The following is a 25,550-nucleotide window of genomic DNA, read 5'->3' on the forward strand; positions in this document are numbered from 1 at the left end:
TTTTTTACTAAGTTAATTACCCCGTTGCAACGCACGGGCATCCAAACTACTAACTAGTAAATTGAAAGGTATAAGTGGGTTTTCCTAAAAAGTAGGGGGTAAAAGTGGGATTAGCCCCATAACAAAGGGGTACAACTGAAAATTTCCCAAAAAAACAAATGGATAAGACACCTAAAATAAAATAGATAAATAATTAACTGAACGTAAGGAGTATGGGTAAGTCTTCTGAGTAGCTACGACCACTTAGGAAAATTTGAAAGTAAGTTATTTCTTCTTTTTTTGTGTAAAGTTATTTTATTTTAAAATTACTGGATATATTTAGTGATAGAAGTTATTTTGATGATATTATAACTAGTATAGATCCCGCGCAAATGCGCGGTTTTTTAGATAGGGATATTAGAGAATGTAACAATTATACTATTGGTATTTAATAGTGTAAATACCGCACATTTGTGGTATATATAGAGGTTTTGTTTTTAGTTATTATTTAAATATTTTAAATTGATACATTATTAATTTTTCATATTTTTCATATACCTCATCGTATTTCGATATGAGAAAAAAATGAACTATAAACTAATCAAGAGAATTTAGTAAAGTTATAAAATATGTTTAATGATTTTTTTCTTTAATATAAAACTAATGTTTACAAATAATAAATTTTCTCAAATTATGTTAATGATTTTTTATTTTTTTTTTGTGATGAAGCTAATAATATCAGTTTAATATTTTGTTTTATACAAAACGTGTCAAGTCATTCTCTCATATATAATAATACATAACAAAAATTTAGAAATTTACAGTTTATAAAATTATAGTGAATTTATCTTCTTTAATTAAAATATTATGATTAAGATTTTCAAAGAAAATACTATTATTTGATTAAAAGGTTATATTTTGATGAAATGATAATAATTTAAAGAAAGAAGTATTTTTGTTTTCTTATTTAGCTTAATACCACCTTTTGGAGGAAAAATGGGGAGAATTTTATTCTCTTAGTATATAGGAGGATTCATTCCAAATTTTATACCTTCAAATTTTTATATTTCACCTAATTGTATTTTAATATGAGAAAAAAAAATGTAGTATGCCATGATTTTTTTTTAACATAAAGTTAATGATTTTTTTTATAACTTTGCTTAAATTATCTTAATGAGTTTTTTCACGTAGCTAATAATATTATTTTATTGTTTTATACAGTTTAAGTATGCATTAAGTCATTTTCGAAGAAAAAATAATGATTTTGTATTTTATAATTTTATACTCCTTTTATTTTATTTTGATTAAAACATTATATATAATTATAATTTAGAATTTAATAAAAAGAGTCATGCTTTAAGAAAAAGATTATAGTTTAATGGAAAAATTTTATTTCTTTCCTTATATAAGTAGGTGGAGTTTGGAGGGAAAACTTTTGAGAATTTTTATTCTCTTAGTAGTAGGGGGGATTTTAAATTATGAAGCTAATTAATTGACTAGCTTATTTTTAAACTCGAAATAAATCTCATTACAACAAAATTACATATATTACAACAAAAATAAATATGCCGTAGGATCTAAATTGAGGAGACTAGTCCATGTCTAACACGATCTATTATAGACCGAAAATTGGCAAGGACGTAATACAAAACGGGTAAAAATGACCGAATTTGAATTGACACGAAACAGATTAAAATAACTAATTTGAAATCACAATCACAGTTATACACACAAACTAGTATTGGTGCCCGACTTCGCCCGGGCTCCCTCTACTTAACATTAATTTTTTTTCCATTAAATAAAATTAAAGTTGCATAATCCTTAAATTTCTCATTAATATATTTTTCAATGACATATCCTAAAATTACGATTAAATAAATTTTGAGACAAATTCACTACTCCTGCTATTAATATTTTACTCTTATTAATGAAACAATAGTAATAACATTTCACTTGCCTGTAATCATTGTTACTTTCACTACTCCCGCCATAATTATTGTTACTGTCACTACTGCCGCATTATATTGATAATTTCACTACTCCCACCGTAATTATTGTTATTTTCACTATTGCCGCATTAATATTGATTATTTCACTACTACCATTGTTTCTACCACTTTCAGTAATCTCGCTAATAATATTGTTACTTTTACTATTCAAATCAGTGATTACTATCATATAATTATATCCAATGTTACTACAATTCTTTTCTTTACTGACGAAATTACTTTTACTACTTAGGCATGCAATTGTAAGAGGATTATATATTTATATAAATATATTACATATATGCATTAAATCAAATCGAAAGAATTATGCAATTTTATATATTATGGAATCTGACTTGAATTTTTCATAACCTACTTATATTATATTTTTATATGTTATATAATTAACATCTCTATATATCTAATAAACTATAAAGTTTAATAAAATTGTATAGATTTTAAATTTAATATATAATTTTATGATGATAATAATTAATACCATAAGTGTGCATGTTTATACTAATTAATTATTTTATTTTAAGGAAATTGATCATCTTCTAGTCTTGTATAAATATTTAGGAAAATTATCAAGCATCTTCTTTCTTTTAGTCTCTTTGAAATTGACCATCTTAATTAATTAATTTATTTTAAGGAAATTGACTATCTTAATTAATTATTTTATTTTAAGGAAATTAACCATGTTTTAGTCTCTTACAAATGTTTAGGAAAATTACCAAGCTTCTATATAATTTAATTTTAACCCAAACAATATAATATTTGCATTGAGATCCCTTAATAGGGTTCATCACAGGTGCTAGTGATTTAAAACTATATAATATAATTAATTTGTATAACTTTCTTTAATTACATTGAAGTCCCTTGATTTCTGGATTTAATATATAGTATTGAAGGCAAGTAATTCGACTCATTCACATCATGGATGTTTAGCTCCATATTATGTAAGGAGCGAGACGTTGGTTTTGGTAATTTAAATTGAAGGGTGATATAAAATTGGTTGATTTCCACCATCATATCCATAGTTAACGGCTTAACGCGTTCATCCTAGTTAGCACCTCCAGCTTCGTATCAAGGTCACGATCGATATCGTACCTAGCATCAATCAATATCGTCACTAGTATCAATTAAACATGATTTACTTAATCATAAACACTCAATTGACGTATTTTTTTATTTTTTTTTATATAAAAGAACAATTCATTAATAGAACGTCATACGGCACTTACAAAGAATAATTATAATCGATAACAAATCTAATGGAAACCAAAGAAAAATAATTTTCTTATAAACTAGTGATCTCAAAACAGCATCTGACAATTCGGCTCGTCCTATTATTGCTATATTCATGTAGCTTTTGAGGGGATCCTTCGTTTGATTGATGAGATAAAATTTACCTCTGACCGGTTCCAAAGATCGTTGACAAATTACTTTTACCCTTTGAAAGAACACGCTGCAAACCATCAACGAACTACTCTTGACTATATTACCGATGAAACTAACCACACGAATAAATGGAAAAACCCCGAAATAAGGGACGGAAAAACGATTCTCACCAAAAGGGAGACTTTTATTGAATAGAAAATAGATATGCATACTATTGATTAAAATTTAAAATAATTTTGGGGCTTACCATCGATCGATTGATAATCGATGGGAGCCCCTTGTATAATATGATGGAGGCTAGGGTTTTTTTAATTGACGTATTCTTATCAAAGTTAAACAAATGATTGAGACGTAATTAGAGTTTTGTCACGTATAACCAACTAAACATGCATTTTACATTATTTTCCCTTGTCAATGTTCTCAAATACTTCCGCCATTCAACTCCACCCTACCGCTTTCCATTTTCACGTTTGCCAACGCGAGTTTTACGCGTTAAATATTTTTAAATGTACCTGTAAAGACGAATTTGTCGGGTTTATCCCTCATTGTCATTGAGAAGTACTCCGTATATAAGCTGTAAAATACAAGAAATCAGGCATGGTGGAATTCTCCAATAAATGGAACATAACCGTTATAACAATAATAACCACCTCATTTCCACCCTTCTGCATTTCCTTCAGCTTCTCTTTCTCATCAATTTCTTCCCCAAATCACAAAAAACCCTTTTTTATGATTATTAATCTTGTTTATATAAATAGGAGCATTAAGAGAATAATGTCATGCTAATTCATATCGCAGCTCAAAATTAGAGGTGACACCCATCATTTATCTTATGTTATGTTCATCGTTATATTGATTAATTGCATTTTTTTGGTTGATTTCATTTACCCAATTGTTTGTTTATCATATATTATATGATTAGGAATTTCATAATGTTTAAGATGGCATGTTTTGAATTGGGGGTTGTGCATTTTTTTTAATCTATTCATTCTTGAATGATGTTATCTTTAATATTGTGATACATTTTGTTTCCCATTACCAAGTGGCGGAGCCAGAATTTCACGTTAGGTTGCGAATTACTAATGAAATAAGGTAAACTAGGAAAAAGTTCGAAATTTTAAGTAAAAATCTCAAATGTTTCAAAATTCATGGGGTGCGAGTGCCCCTGCTAGCCCCCTAGATCCTCCGATATGGCTTTACCTATGGATTGTGTTGTAGTAGTGTAATTATTGCTATTCATAAAGAAAGTATAGAATTTAGGGAGGAAATGAAGTATTTGTAGCAAAGGAATGGAAAAAAGTTCTCAGCTTTGGATTATGTGGTGATAATTATGATAAATTTAGTTTCTTGGTGTACATCCGACGCCCCCTATCCCGCATGTTGTTGTTGTTGTTGTTGACACCAATGTTTATTTTGACAGATATGTTTTTAAGAAGATCAACCCAAACGGGACTGGATACATTTTATCCTATTAGACCCGAGTGCCAAGACAGTGTCCCAAAACCACGGTTCAAGCTCAGGGTGAGAACATTTCTTTGACTTACTCCGTCGTATTGTTTTTGGTTTTTTCTTATGACTCGCTGTTTTTTAGTTACGGGTCATGTTTGATAGAATAAACTGAAATGACTCACTCAGTTGGCGGTATTTTTTTCAATTGTAACGTTGGAGTCGTTGGATGTATTTTTTTGATGCCTTTTTTTCACTCAGTGTCATCCGAATAGAACCTCTTTGTGTCGTTGTCAGTTTTCACAGGGGTAAGGCAACGGACATCCAAGTCCCTACCCCGTATGTCGCCACCAGCAAGAGCTCTTTAGACTTTTGAGTAATGTTGTCATTTCTGTATTTGACACCTATTGATTATAGCTCTTCTTATCATTTGGTTGCTGTAACTCTGTAAGTCTATCTATTCATTATTGTATATTCATCATTACTGTGTCGTTATTGCCTTTGCACGTTATCATCGCAAACTTGTGCTAAAAACCTTACAGTTGTGCAAAGTGATGGTTAATTACGAAACTGTGATCAATGTTTCTCTATTTCATAACTGTGGAATATGAATAGATATCTGGTAATTAATTTTCCCTGTATGGTATGTTTTCGTTCCCCTTTTTTTGCAGGCAGGGAAAACTCTTAGTGAAAGAAGGTGGCTTGCTTCATTCTCCCAAGACGGTAATTTGGACATTGCAAGTGCGCTAAGACGGATTCAGCGTGGGGTAAATTGTTTCTGCTTATGTCTTAGTTATTTTCTATTTATCTATTCTTACCTTATCTCTATAGCTGAAAGTTAAACATCTCTTGTAGATTTAAGCTGTTTTTACTTTGCTGTTCTTGCATGGATAAACGTCACGTGTGAGTGTGACTATGAATTTGGTTGCATGATGAACTTTAGTCTTTTGTCGTGACGGTTCATTGTTTGAGAGTTATATAAAGTAGTGGTTTTTGGACAACTCAATTGGAAGTCATTGGTGATAATGGGATATGAAAGGCACTTGGGACTTGGGTCTTGTCTTGTGGCCTTTCGAATAATTGTGTAGTTATCCCATACTAATAGAAAGATATGATAGAGTGTTATTATGGGGGAACATACTGGATGCAGATATTAGGAGCAACCAGGATTATTGGAATTTGTCCTATTTTGAATCTAATATGGACTAAATATTTGTTTCCGAGTTAATTGTTTCACTTAAAATGTTAAGACAGAGCATCCAAAAGACGTAAGACTAGAAAGTCATAGCATTCCCTTTTGACGATATAAACTCCCTTTGCTTGGCAATGACTTTTGAAACTAAATTATGCAACGGGTCTAGCTTGTGACAATATTCTGCAACTTCTGACATTTTTCACCTTGCTAAACAACAGGAGATCTAAATCCGTTCTTCTTCGTTTTGAATCCTTCCATTTTCTTTCAAAATGTTACCATATTGTTTATTAGTACATATTGGAACGACTTTTCATTGCCAACAGCTAACTTATGGTGGCCTTTCGTTTCCTTATTCTCTCCCTGTTTCAATAGCCTTATCAAAATGAACTGTACGCATCTAGCAAGTTACATTATATGCGAACTTGCTGTTCTATTTACAAATACTTATTCTGTGAAAAATTATTACGAGTACATGATCATAAAATATTTGTATTCATCATAAAAATGGTCTTTCACAAAAATCTCTTCTAAGCAAAAAAAGTACTCCGTATATAACTGGAGAAAAATAGTGTCAAAGTGACGTCTTGAAGACTCTGAATGAGAATATTATTTTGGGATGGAGGGGATATATTTTATTTTTAACAAATTCCCATAATTTTCACCTAGATGTTGGGTTATACTTATACCATTCAATTTTGTATCTCTGTTAGGGCGTTCACCCCTCAGTCCGAGGTGCTGTGTGGGAATTTTTGCTGGGCTGTTATGATCCAAATAGCACGTTCGATGACCGCAGTCTGCTCAGGCAACGGCGCAGGTATTGGAAAATGTGCAATTATGCAATTATTATTTATGCAGTGGCGAAGAGATCCTATAACTTAAAAAATCAACTTACATTTGGCTTTCTGGAATAGGAGCGCTTTGCATTCATTACAGCATAAGGGGTTTTGATGGTGAGAATCGTGAGATAAAATAGGTTCAAACAAACCTTGCATTTTAAACTTTACCATGTCATGGAGCAAAGATTACTAATGCTTTCTCTTAACAATTTTAAATCATTTGGGAAACTTCGCTATATCTAAATCACCGTTTTTGTTTTTGCTCAATAATATAGGGATAGTAATCTTGATATTGTTAGTCCTTTTTTTAACATTGTCGGTGTCATAGCAGATTATCTGGTCTTTCCGACAGTACTTTCCCTTATAGATCTATTTACCAAATTCACTATGATTATTTTGAGGGTGGACACTCACACCTGGTCTCATATGAGATGGGCTCATAGAGATATTAATCATGAGATTAACCCATATAATAATTAAAAGTTAGAGTAAATGGGTTAATGGGTATATATGCAGGGTTATTTGATGGAATAATGGATTAGTCTCGCAATTGGAGGTTGGAGGGTTTTGTTATATCTGTTGTGCTTCCTAATATGAGTATTCCTTAATATAGGGAAAAAACAATGCTTGAAATAGTGTGATATTCTAAGAATTTGTCATTGTGTATAGTATTGTTGCATTAGAGTGAACATGTGGTTGTGCAAACATTTGTATCTGTGTATATTGACAAGATCTGGTATATTATATTGGACTTAGAGAGCAGTATGATGAATGGAAAGCGGAATGTCAGAAGATGGTACCCACTATTGGTAGTGGAAAGTTTCTCACAACACCCATTATAACTGATGAAGGCCAACCAATAGAAAATGCCGAGGGTGCTAATGGTGCAGGATTCCCTGATTCTCTTGATCCTGCTTTACAGAAGAAAGTGATTCAGTGGAAGCAGGTTTTGCCTCAAATAGGTATGTGTAACTTTTCTGGAAGTTTTTTGTTTTGTTTTGTTTGTTACATAATCATGAGATTCAGAAGTAGTAGTTTGTATGTGTTCATGATGCTTGTCACGAAATTTAAGTCGTGACAAGTCCGACGCCGGGATATGTACCGTATCCAACATCCATAACTGAGCCGAAGCAACGCAGGACTTGTAAGATACTTTTGGCATAGTTACATAGATTTACATCTATTGTTAACTTGAATCTGTGCAATTGTGAGAGTCGAGGAAGAGCTTCCCCTTGTCTCTTCTTTCTAAAAACATTTTTGTATGGTCTTCACGTCACGAGCTAGTCTTTCTGTTATGCTGCTTTGCTGATTGATTTTGCCTGTTGCAGGTTTGGATGTTGTACGAACAGATCAGGCGCTTGTCTTTTATCAAAATGAAATTAACCAGGCAAAACTCTGGAATATTCTTGCTGTATATGCTTGGTTGGATAGTGATATCAGTTATGTTCAAGGTACTTGTTGTTTTCCTCAACACAAGTTCCCCAAGTTAGCTGTTATAGAATGAGAGACACCGAGAGTAGCGCATTATTGTGTGAATATTTATAAACAGAATCCAACTTGGTTTGAATGTGACGTAAGAATTTCAACCAATCTGTTGTTCAGTTTGATGTAGGATTATGGAATCTGAACTTGTTACTTCAACTTGTGGACAGGGATGAATGACATTTGTTCTCCAATGGTTATACTTCTTGAAAATGAAGCAGATGCCTATTGGTGTTTTGAGCGTGCTATGCGTAGATTGGTAAGAAACCTGAAACCAAGTACTCCGTATGTAGTGAACTGTATACCTGCTGTAGTCTTTCTTCCCATTGTTTGAAAAGAAGTGGGGTCTAAGATGGACATTCTGCCATTGAGTTGTCTAGAATTTTTTCTATATTTCATATTTAGTCAGACAATTAGTTTTATGCAGCGTAAACACTTCAATGTGCTGAAACTGCTCAATGGAATAACAAACTAATTTATGCCTTGGCCTATCATTTGGAATCTGAATATGTTTGTGGGGTATTCTATGATGGCTAAATAGCTTATGTTACATGGACACCCCTTGTGACTTTTAGCTGACTCTCTTACATGTTCTTTGATCATGCATGGACATGGTAGAGGGACAATTTCAAGACAAGTGCAACTTCAATAGGGGTGCAAGCTCGCCTAAGTACACTTTCAGCAATAATCAAAGTCGTCGACCCTAAATTACATGAGCACCTTGGTAGGTTGGTTCTATATTCAAAGAGGGGGATAATTGTTGGGTGAACCTGACTGTATTGCGCTATTTTTGGCAGAGGAATTAGATGCAGGGGAGTATTTGTTTGCCTTTCGCATGCTGATGGTGCTTTTTCGAAGAGAGTTCTCATTTGTTGATGCTTTGTATCTTTGGGAGGTAAGAAAATATTGTGATTCAATAACTTTTTAGCTATGTCGATCGGGTATTGGACGTGGTATGTGCCTGGCTATCTGGACTATATTCGAAAAGAATCCTTGATATTGGCTATTGGGTCCGAGTGTCCAGAATCTAACATGGGTATTTAAGGTTAAAATGAAGTGTTCGAGCAACGTTTTTTTTAGGGTTTGATTTAATATGTCTACAAGTGTGCCAGTTTATAGATTATCAGACCAATGTCATTCGTTATTTCTTTGCTCAAACACGAGCTGTTTGCTGAGATCGCCAACTGTGGGATCTTCACCGATCTAATCTTGGTTGATCGTTTTAGTAAATGTACTCGTTAAATAATCTACCGTGGAGTTTAACTTCAATTTTAAAGTCCATTCCAGTTAATGTGGGCCATGGAGTACAACCCCAACACTTTCTTGTTATACGAGACGAGTGCTGCTGATGCAACCACTGCGAACTTGAATGAGAAGATGCTGAAACGCTATGGGAAATTTGAAAGGTACAATGTAAGAACTGGGTGTAAAGACTATCAAAGTGCATTAGCAGTATTCCTTGCTGCAAGCCTCCTTGAAAACAAGCACAAGCGAATCTTAAAGGAAGCCAAAGGTCTAGATGACGTTGTCGAGGTTATTTTCCTCCCTCAGTGTTCTGTTTAAGAAAAACTTTGCTACATTATTCTCACCTATATTCATGAGGTTTTACTGTTTTAGATTTACTGTGATTTACGCAAGGCATTCTTACACGGAAATTAACATTATAAGTTTTGATAGTTCAATTTCCCTGAATGTTACAAATTTGGTCTCCTGTGTTCCTACAGATTCTGGGTGATGTAACTGGGAGTATAGATGCTAAAAAAGCGTGTAAAGAAGCATTGGAAATTCAGAAAAAGTTTCTTAAAAGGGTGAGTTTCATCCTTGTCTGATTCTCTCTTTGTCAATTCAGTAAATTATATTTCGACGAATCATTAATCGTATGGCACTGTTATTCGGTTTCTTTCCAGGCTCAGCAGTCTTCATAAGTGCAAATTTATGTCTCCAGTTTGCCGGGACAATAAGTCCTCGATTCACTGTGAAGCATGTCTTTCTGTTATCAAGCCTTGTTGCAGAAACAGTACTAGACTGTGCTGCCTGGTACGGAAATTCGTAGGGAATCCATCAATGGAAGGAAGACAAAATTTGTTCTGAAAATTTTGATGATTAAATTTGTATGTAAGGATATTACCAACTGATAATCAAGGGAAATACAGGCTCCATTTTTCATCTGAACATAAAATATAGTCACAAGCAAGACGCTTTGATATCATAAATCCTAGGCTTTTTCTTTCCCCCCTTTTTTTCCTCCACAGCTCTATGGCTTTTTAGCCTTGATAAAATGCTTCTTGTTAAAAACAAAGTCCGCTGTTTAAAAAAAACTTCCGCTTCTTGGATACGCAGAAGCGTGTGTAAGAGGAAAGCGTGTGTAAGAGGAAATTTCTTGTTCAAAGTGCAGCAAAAGAATAGTTTTGATAATTTGATGATACGAGTCTGAAATGTAGATCACGAGTTATAGCTTATTCAACACCATTTTTTATTTACGTATTTTTTGTTCCTTACTAATTTTGATCTTTACATTAGCGACTACGTCATTTAAACGAAAAATCATCGTGAAAGATAGACGAAAAATTAATATCAGGCTAAACAAGCTGATATCACATAAATATTTGGCTAAACAATCATCTCCTACAATGTCGTCGGATTTATCTTCTATACCGCTCTCTCCTTGACCTATAAAATGTGTGTACATTCCACGGAAAAAGGTACGACCTCTTATTCCTTATAATCTTCCACATTAGTTTTAGACAAAAATTTAGTGGGATGGTAATATGTGGATGAAAATGAATGTGGGAGAGAGAATGTGGGGTCAAAAATTATTATAGCCACAAATGGTTGACAAATAAGAAAAGTGGAAGATATTAGTAAATTTATCGTTTTAAGAAATGTGGAAGATTATAGAGAATAGGAGGGAGTACTTATAAACATTTCCAAAACAAAAGATCAACAGGCCTATTAGCTCAGTTGGTTAGAGCGTCGTGCTAATAACGCGAAGGTCGCAGGTTCGAGACCTGCATAGGCCACTTTTTTTAAGTCAACTACCGTATGAAAACGACATCGTTTCAGTATAAAAATGCATGACGAAAAAGCCGTTGATAACACCCTAACTATCTTTCAGAATTCCTTCTCTCTTTTGTCTCTGTATTTACGTATATTTCTTTCAACTTCAGGTAATTCAACTTGTTCTTCTCCTTATTATTAACATCATCACTATCTCACTTGTTTTTGGCTTCTCAATAACACGTAAACATATTACGTGCATATTTTTTTTATTCTACACACTTATCATCTATCCATATTTCATCTCTACATGATTATTATCTACTCTTCAAAATAACCATTTCGACTCGAAACCATTTCAGTCGAAACCATTTTAGGTAATCTAAGATATAGGGAGTATTGAGGTATTTTTCTTTGATTTCTTGATTGTGGTGTTTGTTACAAATTTGTTTTTTAGTCGCTTTTCCGGTTTAATATGATTATTGTTCAATACTTACTGCTCATTCTTCTAATGTTTAAGCACGCATTTGCTTCAAGGCTTATGATTATATACCCTCCACCAATTTCATATATCGAAATTTGTAGATAAAATTTTCGAGTTTTCTTTATTGCATTATTTGTTGTGCCCTGATGACTTTAATTCAGGTTAATTGTTAATTTTAATTTACACACACAATCAACCGCAAGTCTGAAATATGTATATTAGATTCAGGTTAATTGTTAGAGAATTGGATGAAGTGAAGTGGAAGAATGGAAGGAAACGTGTTTAGTGATGCATTGGATGCAGTAAAGCATATTAAATCTGAAGAGGGGAATATTCTCACCAAGTCTTTCTTAGATTTGTGCAAACTTCTCTTGCCTCTTATAGGTATACCGTATATGCTCCTCAACTACCAATCTTCACAAATAAATACTAGTATTATACTACTATTACTCTTTTAACTATTCAAACCAATAATCAATGATTTTGTTCGAAACCACATTTTTAAAAATTACTCCTTTCGTGTCATTCATTTATATTTTTGCTTTTTATTTTTTAAGAGGCGTATTTCAATTAAAATTAAACAAATGATTAGATGATTTGTTTGGTACATGAAAAGACAGCTGAAAAGTTAGCTGAAAATTCGACATCGTTAAAAAATGGTTGATTATACTGAAATTAGCTGACATTGTGTGAAATGACATAAATATTTGGTAGACTAGTTTTAATCAGGTTTGTGTCGTATTTTCGTATCGTGTCATTGTTTGCCGACTCTACATATGATAGGAGTATCACTTAGGTCTTAATTAATGTTTGATTTGGTGTTTGGAAAATTGTTAAGGGTAGATGATGCAAGATGTTGCAAAACAAGAACAACACAAGTCTTTGGCTAAATATGATTTGAGATCAATTAACATGTTAACTCGACTTATAAACGATTTTGCTTTCTTCATTATCTAGCTCGAACTTTGCCTTTGTCTATCTAAGGTGTATAAAACTTGTGCTCAGTTCAAGTTTTGATTTCTGTTCTTTAACTCTACATTTCTATTCATGGAGTCTTACAATAGATATATGTTTCAGACCATTTCGGCCCGTCGATGTCATGCATAAAGGCTGATATTGCGCATCACATTTTGGTAAGTATCATCAATTTGCACTAATGAATCTTGATATAGTCTGTTTTGTCTTGGTGGAGTTTTACAATAGATAACATATTTGTTTTTCTCTTTTTTTTTTCTCAGAAATTGGAGTCGAAATTTGCTTCAAACCCGTCAAAATACAGTGAATTATACACCATAACAAGAGAGGAGGTTCAAAGTAAAGTAGCTAGGAGTACATCAAGCTGTACAAATGGATTTGTCTGGTTGAACAGGTTTATTATTACCATTTATATTATGTAAATAATTAAATGGTCGATAATCCGTCTCTAATCCTTTATCTAATCATATTACAATGTTTCAGGGCTATGGATTTTATGGTTCATTTTTTCAGCAACTTGTTAGAGCATCCTGAATGGTCAATGTCACAGGCTTGTAAAGATTCTTACAAGAAAACCCTTAAGAAATGGCATGGTTGGATTGCTATCTCTACGTTCAAGGTATGTAATCGCGCTAATTATACCCTGAAGTAGACCTGTCAAACGGGACGGGTCAGTTTTAAGCCCAGTTAATATGACTAATGGGATCAATGTTTTTCTTTTAAAAAAAGCAGGTGCTTATTAAGCTAGTACCAGAAAGAAAGAAATTTATGGAGTGGGTAGGCATGAGTAGCGAAGTAAATGCTGAGATTGATAAATTATGCAAAATGTTTGCACCAGTGCTTGAAGATAATCATAAGTTCTTGGTAAGTGTCGGAGTTGATGACTTCAAAGCTCCTTGAAGCGAAGATAGTTGCTCGGCACTACTTTCAGTTACAAATTCAATCAGTATTTCCAAAGATAACTGATGTATCCTGCATATAACTTACCTTGTGTACCGTGTACATATTCTGTGAACATCTTTGCAATAGATGGTCGAGTTACCGAGTCAATTACCTTTCATTTGCAACATTGCAAAATTTGTAAATTGTTAACATCTGAATATTTATGGAAAATTTACTCTTTAAGGTTTATTCCATTGCTTGCTAAGTTCTTGGTAAGCAAAATTCTGAGTTGGACGTGAAGATAATCATAAGTTCTTGGTAAGCAAAATTCCCGAGATTTCATATGTTTATAAAGAGTCTTTAACTTGCTTGCTTGAATCCGTGACTGGGCTTCTTATATGGGTATACACAAATAACAACTCCTGTAGAGTTTGGCAAATAATCTCTTACTTACGAGTTATGACAACCATTCACGTCCAACTCTAAGCTCGGACATGGATGGACTATTCACGTTCAAATCTAGGTCTGGATGTGTATGTACGTTCCATACTTCCATGTTGAAAGTTTTCCTACACCGTCGCATTTTTGTAAAACGGCCGTATCTCCCTTGTTTCTTGTCTGTAGGGGGCGTATGACCTACCGTTAGAAGGGTAAGAGGATAAGAGATCACCTCCACTTGCAATTACTTTAATATCATGTCTATAACTTAAGTTATGACCGTTTAAAGTTGACCGTTACTTAATATCGATTCGTTTGACTTTGATTTCGTTTTAAGTCTATTAGTTACATTGACATGATTAGTAATTCGACGTTTGATTTCTTTTTTAAAATAAATTCATTTTATGTCGATAAGTTTAATAATCATTCACTTAGTAATTCATTGTTTTGATTTTAGAAAAAACTATTCGTTTTCCGTCGATGAGTTTAATGTTTTTGGATTCGTGAATCAAATCTAAGGTTCTTAAATTGTTTGTTATTCGATATTAGTTGTTAGTTTTGATTTGTCTATTAAATTGTTTGTCGATAGTTTGATTGAAATGTTTGGGTTGGGATGAGAGGTAAATTAGGAAATTCATTACATATTGTCGACGTTATTTAGTAATTTATTGAAGTCAAGTAGCAGCTTGGCTTTTTTAACATGTAGAGGATGAGAAAATTGGCCTAAAATACAAAGCTTGATATGTTTATAGCAAAAACAGGTTAACAATGCAAAGGAATGTGTTTGAACAAGAATTAAACAATGTAACCAGGATATATATCTTAGCCAAAGCACACAACCAATGACTTAAGATTAGAGGCTATCCCAACATACAGCAAAGGACAACTGCTGAAACCTCCACCACTTAGTAAATAAAAGAAGGTTTACTCAAGCACATAACCAAGAGTAGGGTTTAGAGAAATAAAGGTTTCAATTTTCATTCAACATAATCTGTGTTACAACTTCTTGCTCCTTGGTTTATATAGACTAAGAATTTACACCTTGTGCGTATAAGTAACATCTAAGGGCCACAAATGGCTCATAAAAGAGTACAAATAAACATTTATAATATCTTACACAAACTGGAATAACAACAAGCCTAAAACTGAAAAGCATAAAGCATAAAACATCATGCCTTATTTGCCAAGCTCTTGGATTATTTATGAAAGGTTGGACTTGTTAGCTGTCATAATCTAAACCCCAACTGAAGTAGAAAGAGACCAAAAAGGCTTCTAATAAGTCTCCTTGAGCTTGCTTGGCCAAAAGAGGAAAGATGAAAGTGGCATTCTAGACTCTCTAAACAGGCTTCCTTTTATGAGCAACGATGTTATTCCTTAAACTAACTTTTTAATCTTTGGGATTTGGCTCCAAAGATCCAGACAAAGTTGCTCTAACGACTCAAAAGTACTCAGATTAGGCATTGGTTTCTTGACGTAGGGGCTTGTAGAGGTTCTAGACCTTGTATTAGCAGAAGGACCAAAATCGGATAGAATTGAGTTAGTTTGGTTAACTCCTATTGCAAAAGTGGTCATCTAGAGTGGATAAAATTAGAATATGATATGTCTGTATAGGAGGAGGCCATAGAGAGAGTAGAGATGGTTGAGTCGGGAAAGAAGGAGAGACTTTGGTTGGGAGAGATGGAAGGTGGTTATGGAGGGAGAGAGGGAGGAGAAGAGAGATGAGTAGATGGTTGAGATAGGTATAGAAAGGGGGTTGTTAAGATCACAAATACTATCCTACAACCAGTTGTATAGTAGGATTGTATAACCGCCTTAAAGTTATTGAACTCTTACACATAGTTGTTGAGCTATTTTACAAGTTATTGAGCTATTTTACAAAGTTATTGAGCTTAAAAATTATTCTGTTAAGCTCAATAACTTTGTTAAATAGCTCGGTAATTTTGTTAGTAGAACTCAATAACTTTATAACAAAGCTCAATTACATTGAATAAGTTGTATATACAACCAGTTGTATAATACATTAACTGTGTTAAGATTGGTCGGAGAAGATGAAGAAGCGGTTAGTTTAGTGTACTTCCTTCGTCCCACTTTTATTATCCTACTTTCCTTTTTGAGAATGATTTAATAAATAGCATAAAATTACTACCCTATTCCTTTAATTAAGAACAAGAGGGATAATATAATGTTGATAGGGTGAATGATAGTTAAAAACTTAGGGATATTAGTGGTAGTTTATTAATTACTAATTTATCATACTAAATTAAAAAAGGGGATAATAAAAATGGAATGGAGGGAGTAATATATTTATATTAAATGATTAAGGAGAAAAATAAGGTCTTAAACATAAAAAATCTATACTATATAATTAAAAGGTTAGGCAAAAGCAATAAATTTAATTCCACATGTCACTAGCAATTAATTTAATTCCACATAAGCTTAGCAATCAATTTACTTTCTATACATTTTAATTATCTATTTAATTTATTACTAATTAACAAGCCAAAAAGATGAGGAGACAAAGGAGTAGCAAAAAAATGACAAAAAAAGAGTAGTTTATTATTCACATTTCACCCAACCTCTATGATCTATATATATATCTATATATATATATATATATATATATATATATATATATATATATATATATATATATATATATATATATATATAGAATTAGGTTCAACTAAGTCCACCTTTCTTAGATGAGTCCATAAGTCCAATTCTCAGCCCTTAGATCTGAAAAAATGAATGGTTAGGATTAGAGCAAAATAAAAGGCTGAGATATAAAAGACAAGAAAAACCCTAATCTCTTCCATCCTCTCATTTCACTTCCTCACCAATCTCTCACTTCTCTCTCTTCATACTCTTTCCCTCTCATCTCTCTCTAACTCCGCCGCCGCCAACTACAACCACCACCACCACCACCGGCAGCCCCCACCACAGACAACAACACACACCGCACACACCTTCGACAACAACCACTGCAACAGCCCTTCACCACGCCTCTCACCTCACTTGTTGCCGCCACCCCATCAATAACAACGCCTCCTCCACTGGCCACCACGCACCACCAACTCCGCTCCTTCTTCTCCCTTTTGCTTTTGTTTTTCAGATCTGAAAAAAAGTGTTTGATGTTTGTTGTTTCATCTTCTCCCTTTCGCATCAGGCGAGTCGATGAATGGAGGAGTCGTGGGTTGTACTCGTTTTTTCATATTTGCTTTTTTTTTGTTTTTTTTTGTGAAATCAGGGATGGCGGCGTTTGGCTTGTTTTTGGTCGTCGATGGTGGTGTTGTCGGCGTTGGCTTACTTGTTTTTTCAGATCTGTATTGTTTTTTCTTTTGTGAAGTCAAATTTAATGGGTGGTGGTGGGTCGTGTAATGGGACGGTGGTGGGAGTTGTTGCAGATGCTGTGAAGTTGTGTATTTTTTTTTTTTTTTCTGATTTGCTTATTTTTTTTTGGGCTGTTGATGTTGGTCATAGGTGGACCGTGATGATGGTGGTGGTGGGTCGTGTGTGGGTGAGCGCTGGTGGCCGGCGTGGTAGTGGTGGTTCAGGTGGGAGTTAAAGGAGGTTGTCTTTATTGGTTGGCAGCGGCAGTGGTTAGTGTTGTTGGTGGTGGCGGCAGATTGACTATATAAAATGACTCGCAAGCAATAAAGATTCACAAGCCAAAGCATTAAAGTTTCACTGTCAATGGGCTAAAGTTATGCTTATATGGAAGAAAGTTACTGATATGGACTAATTATACTCGGACTTAAATAACATAAAACATAAAATTTATAAATCATTAAAATTAAATAAATTCAAATTTTTATATTACAAGTTGTCTAAAAAAATTAAAATTTTAATTTTTAGCATTAAAGTTTTACTCGTAAAACATTAAAGTTAAATTTATAAATCAGTAAAATTAAATAAATTCAAATTTTTATATTAAAATTGTCTAAAAATATTAAAATTTCAATTTTTACCGTTAAAGTTTCACTCGTAAAACATTAAAGTTGCATTTATAAACTTGTAAAATTAAATAAATTCAAAATCTTATATTAGAAATTATCTAAAAAAAAATAAAATTTCAATTTTTATTATTAAAGTTTCATTCGGAAAACATTAAAGTTACATTTATAAATTAGTAAAATTAAATAAATTCAAATTTTTATATTAGAAATTGTCTAACAAAATTAAAATTTCAATTTTTAGCATTAAAGTTTCACTCGAAAACACTAAAATTACACTCAAAAATCAATTTTATATATTTAAAATTAATTTTTATAACATAAATTAATTTTTTTTTTTATAAAATAACTTTAAATATTAAAGTTTCATTTATGAAAGATTAAAGTTACACTTATAGATTAAAGTTTCATTTATAAAACATTAAAGTTTTCATCTTAAAAATTTAACATCTCAACCATCAATCTTAGAAGATCAATGGCTTAGATTAGGACTTAGGGACTCAAATATTTATTAGGTGGACTCATTTGAACTTGACTCTATATATATATATATATATATATATATATATATATATATATATATATATATATATATATATATATATATATATATATATATATATATATATATATATATATATATATATATATATATATATATATACAATTTACTTAAAAGACTACATAAACCATTTAATTTTATTAATCCATAAAATATTATATTATTATTTGATGAGGCATATTCTGCACCCGCTGACCGAGTCAACATATTGAGCAAGGTCAAAGATCAAGAGACAGCAAGTCAACATGTTAGACCGCCTAACCGACGCAGCCTGTCGGCCGGTCACTTTGGGTCTCGGCTGGGCAACCGCCAGCCGGGAGACATATCCGCGTACTCATATTCAAGACCCCTCGGCATGGAGTCAGCCGGCCTGCCATGCGTCCCTCGGCCGAGGGTAGAACAGTCTTTCCACATGCTAGCCACTTGGCCACTTGACCACTACGTGACAAAAGGTGAAAGTCTATAAATACTCCACTTCTCTCAACGAGAAAAGGATCCATAATCTAACCTAAAACTCACTATTCATCTGGTATAAACTCCTTTATCTCTCTACAATATACTTTGTCAAGTAACACACAACTTAATCCATTTAAGTTCACTGACTTGAGCGTCGGAGTGAGTACGCTCGGTGCAAAGCCGAGCCCTCAGTTCGTTCATTGTTTCAGGAGAGACCGAGAGGAAGAGTCAAGGCAAGGAAAGACATCCATTCACCAAGCTTGCGTGGTAAACAATACTGCTCTGAAATTACACCCGGAACAATTGGCGCCGTCTGTGGGGAAAGATACTAGAAGCTAGTCACATTCATTCCCAAACAAAACAAAACCCACCCAACAAGCTAAGAAGATGTCGAAACAACCAGAGATGGTGCTTGTGGAAACTGAATTCTACCAAGATGACACATTCCACAACTACGAAATCGGGCGATCCCCACCGCCGTATCACCGATACGACGAACGGGATGCCAAAGGAACAAGATACACCGCTGCCCGCCGACCAAGTCACTATCATGGGACATGTGGTGGATGCAGCTAACCGAAGCTACTCCTGGACCTCTTGGGTAGCACGCCGACTCATCTTGTCACAACGACAAGAGCGGCGGCACCCCCAGGAGACCGGGGTCCAAAAAGTGACTCGAGAAACTTGAACGGAGCATTGGAGGAAGCTGACCATGTCAAGACGCCAGGGGAGCCCAGAGTGCCAGTGGTAGACCTGAGTCCTTCCCGCACTCGCGGGAGGACAGTGTCGCCGCAACACCGACGAGCCCTGCCCTAGAGGAGTGAAAGAAGTCCGACTCACCAGAGTTGGAGAAGAAGTCCGACTCACCAGAGTCGGAGAAGAAGCCCGACTCACCAGAGTCGGAGAAGAAGCCCTTCCCACCACGGGGAGAGGAGCCGGACTAAGGATGCGAGGAGCCGATCGCCGCGTGTCATTCGACACGTGGTCAGATAGCCCCTCAACCCCTATGTCATAGAGGTCCCGGTGCCGACTAAGCTAAAGTTGCCGCCCATATCATACAAAGGAGAAAGCGACCCAACCGACCATGCCGAGGCTTTCGAGTCTTACATGTCGGTATGGGAGCAGCCTGATGAGGTTTGGTGCCGAGTCTTCCCAACGACCCTGCATGGGATGGCACAAAGTTGGTACAAGGGGCTACCCAATGGGACGATATACTGTTATGGCGACCTAAGGGACATATTTTTGGCCCAGTATTCTTGCAATAAGAGAAGGGCTGTCGAGACATCGGATCTCCTGGCTATCAAACAGGAGGGAGGCGAGTCTCTCCGAAGTTATGTGAAGAGGTTCGACGCCAAGGTTCAGCAGATTCGTGAGCTGAACAGCGAACTGGCGGCCTTTGCACTGATGAAAGGCCTCCCGAGAGGAGACTTAAAAAACGAGCTCATCAAGTGCGGAGGCCTGAACCTAGACTCCGCCAGGAAGATGGCCGACCAAGCCATAAAGGTGGAGGACTATCACAAAACCTGGGTAGGCCCCAGCGAGGCCGGGCACTCAGAGAGTAAAAGCCGCCGGGAGGACAACCCGGATGAAGGACGCCGTGACAATAATAAGTCACGGTCTGACAACGTCCGCCAGGAAACAGAACTCGGCGGGCGCCGAGGGGAGTTCGGGATCGTACTACCAAAAGCGGTACAATGGTCACACCCCCCTGGTCGTATCTGCTGCCGAGGTCTTCTCCCTGAGCAAGAACGAGGGTCAGAAGTGGGAAAGGCCTCCCAAGGCGAGGGGGGACGGTGACACGAGCCAGTACTGTGAGTACCACGGCCACACCGGTCACTTAACTGACAACTGCCGGCATCTGAAGAATGTCATTGAAGAGCTGATCCGGAAGGGGAGCCTCAGCAAATATGTTGCCGGAGGCCAAAAGACTAATACCGGCGGCTCAAATAAAAAATCCGTCTTTGAACGGATAGGAGTAATCCATGTTGTCATCGGGGGCAACGAGAACGGTGGGTCCGCTCATGGGCACAAACGGCACCTGAACGAGCTATATCAGGCCATCAACTTTATGCCCAAAACAGCGATCCCCGCTTCCAACATCCCCGATATGACTATTGGGAAGAAGGACTACGAGGGAGTCATCGCCCCGCACAGCGACCCACTTGTAGTCCACTTGGACATAGCCAACCACCTGGTCAAGAGGTGCCTGATTGACACAGGCGCCTACACGAACATTATGTTCAGGGAGTGCTTTTTCAATCTCGGTCTGAAGATTGAGGACTTGAGCCCCTGCACCAATTCATTGTACAGTTTTTCCGGGGCCGGCCTGGTACCCCTGGGGTCAATCAGACTGCCGGTGATGTTCGGCGAGGGGAATGCGGCTAAGAATGTCCTATTTGAGTTCGTGGTCATTGACGGCTCGTCCGCCTACAACGTTCTCATAGGCCGAGTCACTCTGAGCGAGGCCGATGCAGTAATGTCCATCCGGGCCCTGACACTGATGTATGTCTCGGACCGGGGGGAAGCGCATAAACTCGTCTCAAAGGACGAAAAAGACGAAGTAGTCAACGTCCAAATATCCGCGGAGGGTGCAACATGCAATCCCTCAAAGTGGCGAAGAAGTCGAAGAAGGGGAAAAGCCCATCCTTACAACAGGAGGGCGACCTCATGGATGCCACTGTCGGCATGGTCGAAGGAGCGGAGACCGAAGAAGTGGAAATTGACCCGGGCGCACCGTGAATCGTTTCGGTGTCAACCTGGAGCCAAAATTCAGGGCCGCTCTCCTAGACCTGCTGAGGAAGAGTAAAGACGTCTTCGCTTACTCAGCAGCCGAGATGCCAGGCGTGAGCCGGGAGGTAATTGTTCACAAGCTGAACGTACTCTCCACCGCTCGCCCTGTCAAGCAGAAGATGAGGAACTCCTCAGCCGAGAAGGATGAGGCCATCAAAGCCGAGGTAGATAAATTACTAGCGGCGGGCTTTATCATGCCTTGTACTTATCCTGAGTGGTTAGCTAATGTTGTAATGGTGAAGAAATCATCGGGGGCGTGGAGGATGTGTGTAGATTTTACCAATCTTAATAAAGCGTGCCCCAAAGATTGCTATCCCTTGCCTCGAATAGATAGTTTAATTGACGCCACGGCAGGCTACACTATGCTGAGCCTGCTGGACGCCTTCTCAGGGTATCATCAGGTATTCATGGCCGAAGAAGACATGCCTAAGTGCACATTCATCATCGGCAACGGCACATACATGTATAAAATGATGCCGTTCGGTTTGAAAAACGCCGGCGCAACTTACACAAGACTGGTGGACAAAGTGTTCCAAAATAAAAAAGGGCGAAACATTGAGGCTTACGTCGACGATGCTATTGTAAAAAGCAAGTCTGACAGCGAGCACTTAGCCGATTTACACGAGACATTTTGTTCACTAAGGAAATACAAGATGAAACTTAACCCAATGAAATGCAACTTCGGTGTCCGGTCAGGTAAGTTCCTCGGCGTGCTTGTCAGCGCCAGGGGAATTGATGCCAATCCAGAAAAAGTCCAAGCAATACTGGACCTGCCGGAGCCGAGGAATCGAAAAGAGGTTATGATGTTGACCGGGAGGATGGCGGCTCTCGCCCGTTTCATCTCCCGGTCAGCCGACAAGAGTACCCCATTCTTCAAAGTGTTGAAGGGAAATAAAGACTTCAGCTGGGGGGAGGAACAGAGCACAGCTTTCAGGCAACTGAAAGCTCCTCTTCAAACTCTCCCAACCCCGTCTGTGCCGATCTTTGGGGAGACGCTATATCTATACATAGCGATTACCTCGGCCACGGTCGCGATCGTGATCATCAGAGAAGAAGACAAACAGCAACACCCAATCTACTTTGTCAGCCATACATTGTTGCCCGCCGAAAGAAATTACCCGCTGATTGAAAAGGCAGCCTTTGCTGTCGTCGTTGCCGCAAGGAAACTGAAACCTTACTTCGACGCACATCCCGTGACGGTCTTAACCGACCAACCTGAAGGAAATGAAGATCTATATACACTCTAACATACTCATATATGTCGAAATTAATTTTTCATAAAATTAAATACGGATTTTATGCATGCAAACAATATAATAAAATAGAGAAGAAATCATATCCTTACATTGAAATTTCGGTTCAAAGAGGGCACAAAAGAAATCTCCTTTTTCTTTTGTTCTTGAGCTTTCCTTTAATGGAAGAACAAGATCCAAGTGTAGGATCTTTCCTTAGGAATAATACCCAAAGCTAACTCTTAATCTAATTAATATTATTTGAGCTAGTATAATATTAATCTAGTGAAAAATTGAACCAAAAAATTGTTTGGTTTTGCTCCTAAAACCGGGTAGGAGAAGAGGTGAGGAAGAATGTAATTTTTATCTCTCTAAAAATTATATAATGAAGTGAATGAATAAAATTATTACACACCAATACATATTGTGAATAATAATTAAAATAAGCAAAAGAACTCCTTGTTCTTTTCTAGGTAGAACCGGGTAGGAGGGGAAGGGAAGGCCAATGCATGCACAATTTGTTCTTTACAAGAATGTGTAGGGTGCATGGCTAGAATTAGGTTAATCTTATTTATTAATACTCATAACTCACAAAATAAATGAAAAAGAATATGAAAAATGAGAATCAATGGTTGTATAATCTTATTTAATAATACTCATAACTCACGAAATAAATGAAAAGTAAAATGAAAAGTTTAAAAGTAATGGTTGTATAATGGGTATAAAACTAATAGTTTTCATTCACTAATCCTCCATTTAATATCCATTGATCATAAATTTTCAAATTACATACTATATTTCATGGTTGAATATTATATTTGATTATGGTGAGTATGAATGTATGGTATATAAAAATGAATTACATCACTTATATGAAATTGTTATTGTTGTTGTTTTGTAGTATGATTAAGTATTTTAATTTTTTATGTTATTCGTTCTTATGAATCGTTTGCTTTATATTGGAATTTATACTTTTCATCTGGGTTAATTTAAATGGCCTACATGTGAGAATATTTTGATTCTTTTGTTAAATGTTCGTCATGTTGATGTTTTCTCTTTGATCAATAAAACATGTGTATCAACTCTACAACATCATCAAAGGCACGTGAATGTAGATATGGTAGAGTCTTATGCAAGTAGTTTGAAGAAAGAAGATAATCAAAAGGCACAAGACTAAAGTGAAAACTAAAGATAAAACTTAAGGTATAAACTAATAAATTATTGATGTATCATTTTATTAGTAGATAAAGACAAAAAAATGTACTTTATGTCAAATGACAATGAGTTGTAAAGTTTGTATAATAGATTTTGGATAACTATTTTGTTCATATTAGGGTAATTTTTTTTCACTTTCTCATATTTAATTTCGTAGATCAAACTATTTATGTTTCAAACACAATGTGTAATTATTGTCTTGTACTACTATACTAATATATCTTGATTTGTGCAATAATTTGCTGTACATTTAGTTTAATTAAATATTATTATTCACTTTTGAGTATTAAGAAGCACGTGTAAATTTTAGTAAGAAAATGTATGTTTATCCCATGCATTGCACGAGTAACAAAACGAATATACAATCAAAAGGTTACCTAAATCATTTAATTTTAATTCACGTGACATTTTTATAATCCATTCATTCATAAATTTTTATCCTTATTATTACTATTACTATTACTATTTTTATTATTACTATTACTATTACTATTACTATTACTATTACTATTACTATTACTATTACTATTACTATTACTATTACTATTACTATTACTATTACTATTACTATTACTATTACTATTACTATTATTATTATTATTATTATTATTATTATTATCTATACAATAACATAAAAATGCTATTTTGAGTAATTCCTTAAGTATCAAGTGACATCATCTTACTCTAACTAAGTGATCATTTAAGAATCTTTATAAATTTTCTAATATAAATATGCACTAAATTTTTCATAACTATGACTAATGATCTTGGTAACTAAAAAGACAAAATAAAGATAAATATGCACTAAAATTTTCATAAGTACATGAGTAATGATTTTGGTAACTTTAAAGACAAAAAATAAAAATTGGTTAAATAAATTACTATGTAAGAACCTTAAAAAACTCTCTAAGAAATATGCATTAAATTTTTCATTACTCCATTATCGTTAATGATCTTGGCAACTAAAAAGACAAAAAATAAAAATTGGTTAAATTAACTCATTAAAATGATGTTTACATCAACTCATTATAATTCATTAAAGTTTAATTTCAATAACTCTCATTATCATTAGCACTAGGAGGGTTTATTTAGATCAATTATAACCGATAACTCAAGAGATATATCAGTAAAAGTCATATAATCCAAGATTATAAATAAGACCACAAAAAGGCGGGGGACTTCCATTCACCTATAATTTATTATTTGCATACTTTTGTTTAGTCTTTTACACTCTATTTA

The 25,550-nt window shown here is 35.1% G+C and overlaps 2 protein-coding genes and 1 non-coding gene across 5 annotated transcripts; all 3 read left to right on the top strand.

Annotated features, from left to right (window-relative positions):
* The first annotated feature begins 3,965 nt into the window (after window positions 1–3,965).
* LOC141591988 (uncharacterized) lies at window positions 3,966–10,506 on the top strand. Of its 3 annotated transcripts, XM_074412517.1 has the most exons (12): window positions 3,966–4,179; window positions 4,789–4,889; window positions 5,486–5,581; window positions 6,720–6,823; window positions 7,602–7,807; window positions 8,174–8,296; window positions 8,498–8,586; window positions 8,946–9,051; window positions 9,125–9,222; window positions 9,615–9,860; window positions 10,052–10,135; window positions 10,235–10,506. In XM_074412517.1, exons 2-12 carry the CDS (start codon window positions 4,791–4,793, stop codon window positions 10,250–10,252), a joined length of 1,269 nt encoding a protein of 422 aa, XP_074268618.1. In that variant the 5' UTR covers window positions 3,966–4,179; window positions 4,789–4,790; the 3' UTR covers window positions 10,253–10,506. The 3 variants fall into 3 exon arrangements, with proteins under 3 accessions (XP_074268618.1, XP_074268617.1, XP_074268619.1); XM_074412516.1 differs by lacking the exon at window positions 10,235–10,506 and having other exon boundaries at window positions 3,989–4,179; window positions 10,052–10,156; XM_074412518.1 differs by lacking the exons at window positions 10,052–10,135; window positions 10,235–10,506 and having other exon boundaries at window positions 3,989–4,179; window positions 9,605–9,794.
* A 767-nt stretch (window positions 10,507–11,273) lies between these two features.
* Window positions 11,274–11,347, top strand: TRNAI-AAU (transfer RNA isoleucine (anticodon AAU)). The gene has a single exon. It is a non-coding gene; the product is annotated as a tRNA-Ile (tRNA).
* Window positions 11,348–11,496: 149 nt separating this feature from the next.
* Window positions 11,497–13,912, top strand: LOC141590985 (glycolipid transfer protein 1-like). The gene is made up of 6 exons (XM_074411475.1): window positions 11,497–11,728; window positions 12,031–12,192; window positions 12,886–12,941; window positions 13,047–13,177; window positions 13,267–13,402; window positions 13,516–13,912. The coding sequence occupies exons 2-6, from the start codon at window positions 12,075–12,077 to the stop codon at window positions 13,681–13,683; spliced, it is 609 nt and encodes a 202-aa protein (XP_074267576.1). The 5' UTR covers window positions 11,497–11,728; window positions 12,031–12,074; the 3' UTR covers window positions 13,684–13,912.
* The last annotated feature ends 11,638 nt before the right edge of the window (window positions 13,913–25,550 follow it).

This window comes from Silene latifolia, chromosome 7 (genome assembly GCF_048544455.1).
Source record: "Silene latifolia isolate original U9 population chromosome 7, ASM4854445v1, whole genome shotgun sequence".
In the NCBI taxonomy this organism is placed as follows: Eukaryota; Viridiplantae; Streptophyta; class Magnoliopsida; order Caryophyllales; family Caryophyllaceae; genus Silene; species Silene latifolia.

Bases quoted from the DNA above. Each gene is read 5' to 3' on its own strand.
- LOC141591988 (XM_074412516.1), top strand. From the start codon at position 4,791: ATGTTTTTAAGAAGATCAACCCAAACGGGACTGGATACATTTTATCCT. The intron at 4,890-5,485 runs GTGAGAACATTT...CTTTTTTTGCAG, and splicing joins AACCACGGTTCAAGCTCAGG to GCAGGGAAAACTCTTAGTGA. The intron at 5,582-6,719 runs GTAAATTGTTTC...TATCTCTGTTAG, and splicing joins TAAGACGGATTCAGCGTGGG to GGCGTTCACCCCTCAGTCCG.
- LOC141590985 (XM_074411475.1), top strand. From the start codon at position 12,075: ATGGAAGGAAACGTGTTTAGTGATGCATTGGATGCAGTAAAGCATATT. The intron at 12,193-12,885 runs GTATACCGTATA...TATATGTTTCAG, and splicing joins ACTTCTCTTGCCTCTTATAG to ACCATTTCGGCCCGTCGATG. The intron at 13,403-13,515 runs GTATGTAATCGC...TAAAAAAAGCAG, and splicing joins TTGCTATCTCTACGTTCAAG to GTGCTTATTAAGCTAGTACC.